This window comes from Chrysochloris asiatica, unplaced genomic scaffold, assembly GCF_000296735.1.
Source record: "Chrysochloris asiatica unplaced genomic scaffold, ChrAsi1.0 scaffold00348, whole genome shotgun sequence".
Classification (NCBI taxonomy): domain Eukaryota; kingdom Metazoa; phylum Chordata; class Mammalia; order Afrosoricida; family Chrysochloridae; genus Chrysochloris; species Chrysochloris asiatica.
The window spans coordinates 2318618-2325168 of NW_006408866.1; the positions used below are offsets into that span (position 1 = coordinate 2318618).

Genomic DNA, 6551 nt, shown 5'->3' on the forward strand with positions numbered 1-6551 from the left:
TCATCCTCTGTATAGGGTTTTTGAGGAGCAGCTGGTGACCTTGAACCACCAACCTTACAATTCAAACCGACTTTGCAGTCTAACGCATTAACCCACAGCACTATACCAAGAGTCCAAAACAACAATGAGATTATCATTTTAACCCAGCTTTAGTAGCAAAATTGTAAAGTTAAAAACCGACAACAAAGCAACAAATGCTGGAGAGGGTGTGGAGAGTTTGAGACCCTTCTATACTGCTGGTGGGACTATAAAATGGTACTGCTACTGTGGACAATGGTATGGTGCTTCCTCAAAAATTTGAAAATATAAATACCATATGACCCAGCAATCTCTCAACTGGGTATAAATCCTCAAGAAATAAGCTGTAGCATGATTAGATATGCACTCCCACGTTCATTGTGGACTCCTGATGTGGCACTGTAGGATCAGCATTGGACTATGAACCACAAAGTTGGCAGTTCAAACCTACCAATCTGCTCCTCAGAAACCCTGGAATGCGATAGGATGGAACTGACATGACTGCTCTTAACGTTGACTGCAGAACCAGTCACAAAAGATGGAGACAGCCTAAACGCCTATCAACAGAAGAATGGTTAAACAAACTTCGGTACATACACACAATGGAATGGAACACAACACTGAAGAGTAACAATGAGCCTGTGAACCTATGAAACACCTCACAACATGGATGAACCTGGAGGACATTATGCTGAGTGAAATTAGTCAATCACAAAAGGACAAATTGTATCAGACCACTGTTATAGTCAGAAGGTTTTTATGCTAAATGAAACATGAGTGGGAGGGAAGGGAGCATTTACCTTTAGCTAAAGGAGCTACTGTCAGGAGGGAACAGTTGCTAGAGAAGGATATCATGCTTGTTAAGATGGAGGGTCAGAGAAAAAGAGGAAGACCCCCAAACGAGATGGATTGGCCAGGTGGCAGCATTGATGGACTCAAGTGTGGCAACAGTAATGATGTTGGCCCAGGATCGAACATTGTTTCATTCTGCTATGCATAGGGTCGCTGTGAGTTGGTTCTGACTCGATGGCACCTGACAACAACAAAGAAGCTCTGGTAGCACAGTGGTTATGAATTGGGCTTCGAACCTTAAGGTCAGCAGTTCGAAACTACCAGCTGTTCCGTGGGAGAAAGATGAGGCGTTCTGCTCCGGTAAAGATATACAACCTCGGAAACCCTGTACAGGGTCGCTATGAGTCAGAACCGACTCCACGGCACATAACACTTTACTACATGAAGTGACTCAGTAACCTTAGTTTCTCTTGGGGGCGTGGTCCAACTCCAATTTATGGGTCTGCTTTGGAAAAGCTCACTCTTGCCCTCAATCTTTCACGTGGCTCATTACATCTAATCTCCAGTTCCTGCGACTCCCGATCACCTGACTCAATTCGCCAGTTCCAGAAGCTTGGCATCTGACCTGCTGATTTGAGTTCCTCAGCTCCTTAGAGCACGTGGGTGGGGAAACTTCTTGACGGATCTCTGAACTAACTAATGACTCGGGCCTTACCAGGCTCCACAGTTGCGTGAACCATTTCTTTGGATAGTTGGGAATTCTGTGAGATGTTGCTGAACTCTGGACTTGAAGAGTGGTGAGTGATGTCAAGGGTTATGGAGTGTTAGAGCATGGTGGTCCCGGTGCGGCGCTGTGGGTTAATGCACTGCACTGCAAAGTCAGTTTAACCACAAGTTTGGTGGTTCAAGCTCACCAGCTGCTCCTTGGAAATTCCATCAGGGTCCCTATGAGTCAGAACCAACTCAATGGCACTCAATATAGCATGTTGGAAAAATCAGGCAGTTGGGATTATCTTTAACCCTCCGCTTCATAGTACCAGCCTTGTACTGATCGAAAAGAAATTCATGAAGTCAGGTCTACAAACTACAAGGCCTGTTGCACAAAGCCACCAGCCACTCTACAGGAGAAATGTGAGGTTTGTCTTTTAAGAGATGTACAGCCTCAGAAATTCTATGCAGGGTTACTAGGTGTTAACAATCAACTTGATGGCAGCAGGGGATACAGTCGTTATGAGTTGTAGTGGACTCAAAAGCAATGAGCTATGTAAAGCAATATATTGATCGTCTATGTCTAGAACATGATCGTCTATGTCTAGAACATGATCGTCTATGTCTAGAACATGATCGTCTATGTCTAGAACATGATCGTCTTTGGGGGGGGGGGTAACATGACAGCCCACTACCAACACACAAAGAAAACCCCCCACGAGTGGGAACCAACTCCTGGAGACCGTTTGGACAGAGCAGAAACACCCAGTGTCTTTCTCCCCAGAGAAGCTGGTGAGTTGGAACGGACCTTTTGATTTGCAACCAAGTGCTTAACTACTGTGCCACCAGGACCCTTATAGAAGAGGCTATTGGTGATGGTTATGTGCCGTGGAGTCAGTTCCAACTCATAGAGACACCCTGTACAGGCTTTCCAAGGCTGTAAATCTTTCCAGGAGCAGAAAGCCTCATCTTTCTCCTGCAGAACAGATAACCCTGAGGTTAGCAGCCTGATTCATAACCACTACGCTACCAAAGCTCCTTATAGAAGAGGCTAGAATCACCTAAATGCACATCCAGATATGGGCTGTGGTTACCCTTCTTCCTCCTTTATTCATTGGCAGTACCACAGGCTTCAAAAGTAGGGGTTTAAGGGAAAAAAAAAAAGAATTAGCTAATATTTTGGTCTTCCTAACTCAGTGACCCATGCATTAGAGTAAAACTATCTGCTCCATAGGGTGTTCTTTTACTACAATCTTTAAGAAAGACTATTGCCAGATCTTTCTTGGGTGGGTTTGAACCATTGATCTTTAAGTTAATCATTTTGGACAGGCAATGACAGGAAGCAATTAAGTTGTTGGCTACCTTATAGGTCAAAGCTGCTGAGAGGGCTACCACAGTAAAACAATGGGGTGGGGGGAGGATAACCCTTAAACTCCATATAATCCTAATGTGAAAACACAAGAGGCTTATTTCAACTCGTTTATTTGAAAATTCACTTAGAGATTTGTGGTTCTTTTCTTGCGTAGGTGACTCACGATGCCTATCGTTGCCATGACACCTGCAAAGGCTGCCACAGCAACCATTGTTTTAAAAGTGATGTCTTCAGTGGTCCTGTGTCCCTTAGAGTCCCCAAGATCTAGAGAAGAAACAGATATTGGGGTCTTAAAATTATTAGCATAAATTCATGTTGAAATCTTACATATAGACAGGCTTTCTAGAAAAAGGAATAAAATCTGGCCTCAAAGAACTTGAGGCTTCACCTATGGTATAATCTCACCCTGAAGCTTCTGCCTGCTTATTCCCACGGGTGTGCGTACTTTTCATCAATCAGATGGGGCGATATCTTAAAACCCATCCTTGCTTAACAGCCTGGAACTAACAGCTACGTGGTCAATTGTCCTTTCAGTGTTAAGGGCTCTCCGATTACTATAGAATTCAAGACTGCTTCACTTTAAGCCTAGAATCTGAAGTTAAAAACTCTCTTGGATAAAAATGTAAGGTAATTATGAGACTATAATCTATCGAGTTGATATAAACTTGTTAATAGCAAAATATGCAATGCATATATATATATGCCTTTTGACCTGTTCTACTTTTAGAAATGCATCCTAGATTTTTTTGTATAGTAAAACAAGGATTGTAGAAGATTCCATTATGGAATTATGGTTAAGGTGACCCACTTGGAATCCTAACCTACCTGTTAACAGGGAGGTAGGTCTTTTCGTGCAGGTAATTACAGAGCAGTATAGGTAGAGTATGATCCTACTTAGGTACCTTTCTAGAAATCCTTTAGTATAAAGAGGTTTACAGAAGCTACTTCTGTATAAAGAGACTTTCTTTTTAATCTTCTTAAATTCACCATGAGCATATATCATTTGTGTGTGTTAAGTTCTTATGCCAAAAGTTTGAGTTTTAAGTATACCCAGGCTTAAAGTCCATACCTCTCAGTGAAGAGCCATCTGACAACAAGAGGATGGGTCCTGGGAGGCTCACTGTTCTCTCTGCTTCTTTGCTTTCTGTGGCTCCTATGGCTAGAGACACAGGTAAGTCAGTTAGTATCTGACCTGTAGAAGGTGCGTGTCATGGAGTATTAAATGCAGCTGTTCCTATGGCCTACTGAGAGGCCATGTACCTTACTGAAGAATGAGATTAAAGATAGCCGAACAAGGTTAAGGTCCAAGTACATCTAGACTCAATAGTAGCTTCTTAGAGCCAAGTCCATGAAAGATCAGATCAGTCTACAGCCTATGGGTAGAAAGCAAAGTTTGCCCTTAGGACTGGTCAAGAATCTGCCCATTTTGGACTGTTAAAGCTCAGTCTGCCTTATCCACATGTGGTCTGTTAAAACTCTTGGGATTAGGTGAGTATATAGCAAAGTCACATTTGCAATTCAATGAATTCTGACTCACAGCAATACCCTGTTGCAGAGCAGAATTGTGCTCCCTTAGAGTTTAAGGCTGACTTTTTTGGAAACATCTCCAGGACTTTCTTCTGAGCTGCCTCTGATGTTGAGGAAGTGTTACCCAGGGACTCCTCTAGTTGAAGAATTGTTAAGAGCCATTGAGTAAGTTCCAACTCAGTGACTCTCTATGGTGTTTTCAAGGAGCAGCTGGTGGTTTAAACCACCGACTTTGCAGTTAGTAATCTAGTGCTTATCCCTACAGCGCCACATCAGGACTTCAGGTGAAGACTACACAGCCTTCAACTCTTCAAATCTGAATGAAGTTAGCTGTGAAGTCAGTGAGATTCATAGTGAACAGGGAACTGACATTACCTCGCCTTCTCCTAGATGATTCAGGACAAGTCACAGAACACAGAGGGGAATCCGGGGAGAGTCTGTCACAGATTAAGGCACTGCAGTGGAAGTAGATCTGCAGATGGGAGAAGACGGTTAGGGGAAATGCAATACACTCCCCTCACATTCAACTCCTCCCAGGTAATTTGTCAGTCACTCACCAAGCTAGAGAGTGCTTGGGTTCCCGAGACAAAGGTAAATGTCTTCACTTCAAACCTCTGATAGTGATGGGGATGGGTCACAGAGGAGTCAGCCTGATGGAAGGTGGTTTGGTAGTTATCCAAGTTAAATTCACAGCTAGGAGGCACACACAAAAGAGAACATTAGCCACTTTACCCCAAGTCACATCTTAAAGACTATTGCCAACATCTTCTACTACTTGCGTCTTCGTTTCACTTACAATTTTTGTTCCTTATCTTATAGAATACTGCTATTGAATGCCATTGAATCAGTTTCCAATTTATAGTGACCTTGTATAGTGTTTCCAAGAGTAGCTGGTGGGTTTGAACCACCACCTTGTAGTTCAAATCAACCTTGTGGTCTAGTGTTTATCCTATAGTGCCATACTATAAAGTTATAGTTTGCTCGGTAGTTGTATAATCTGAGGAGGATTATATACACACATCAAGATTGGAGGAAGGTTCATAACAACCTAGGATATGCAGATAACACAACCTTGCTGGCTGAAAATGAAAACTTGAAGCATTTACTGATGAACATCATTTACGGATGAACATCAAAGACCACGGCTTCGATATAGACTATACTTTACCATAAAGAAAGCAAATCATTATAACTGAACCAATTCAAATATGATCAACTGAGAAAAATTTGAAATAGCCAAGGATTTAATTTTACTTAGATCATAACCAATACCCAATAAACAAGAACGTAGCAATTAAACCAAATGACATTGGGCAAATCTGCTGCGAAAGATCTCTTTAAAGTGTTAAAAGGCAAAAATGTCACTTTGAAGACTAAGGTACATCTGACCCAAACCATGTTATTTTCCATCACCTCAATGCACATGGAAACTGCACAAGGAGGAAGAGCAAAGATTTGATGTGTGTTGGTGATGAAAATAAAATATAACCAGAATGCTCCTTATAAGTAAGGATGGTGAAAACTGTTTCATGAACTCTGGACATGTCATCAGGAAGGACTTGTCCATGGAGAAAGGCATCAGGCTTGGTAGAGTTCAGGAGATGAATTGACAGAATGTTGGAAACAGTAGGCTTCAACAGGAATAATTGTGAATATGGTACAAGATTGGGCGGCATTTCATTCTGTTGTCGGGAAGGTTACTATGAGTTAGAACCATCTCGATGGCACTTAACAGCTATATGAAGTCAAGTCATTGAATTATGTTTGCCAATAAAACTCAAGAACTACAAGTTGTGTATATGTGTATATTTATCACTTCAGAAAACACATCTGAGTATCTACTGTATCCCAAATACTAATTTAGGTAGTTTTCATGTCAGTGACAAAAAGTACAACACCCTTCCAATGTATATCTTAGACTGTAGCAGATGGGGCATGGTTAGTGAGCCATGGAGTCAGTTAAAACTCATAGCAAACTTATATAGGGTTTCCAAGGCTGTAAATCATGATGGGAGCAGAAATCCTGATCTATCTCCCATGGAGCAGCTGGTAGATTTGAATTTGAACTACTCATTTTACAATTAGCATTCTAATTTGTAACCCACTGCGCTACTAGGGATCCTTCTAGCAGAGT

General features: G+C 41.9%; 1 protein-coding gene across 1 annotated transcript in view; it reads right to left on the minus strand.

Annotated features, from left to right (window-relative positions):
- Nucleotides 1-3014: 3014 nt before the first annotated feature.
- The window catches only part of ZP2 (zona pellucida glycoprotein 2 (sperm receptor)), a 16913-nt gene continuing 13376 nt past the window's right edge, over nucleotides 3015-6551 (minus strand). The window contains 4 exon segments of the mRNA XM_006875980.1: nucleotides 3015-3154; nucleotides 3960-4049; nucleotides 4793-4889; nucleotides 4975-5110. Coding sequence (XP_006876042.1) covers nucleotides 3015-3154; nucleotides 3960-4049; nucleotides 4793-4889; nucleotides 4975-5110 — 463 coding nt within the window.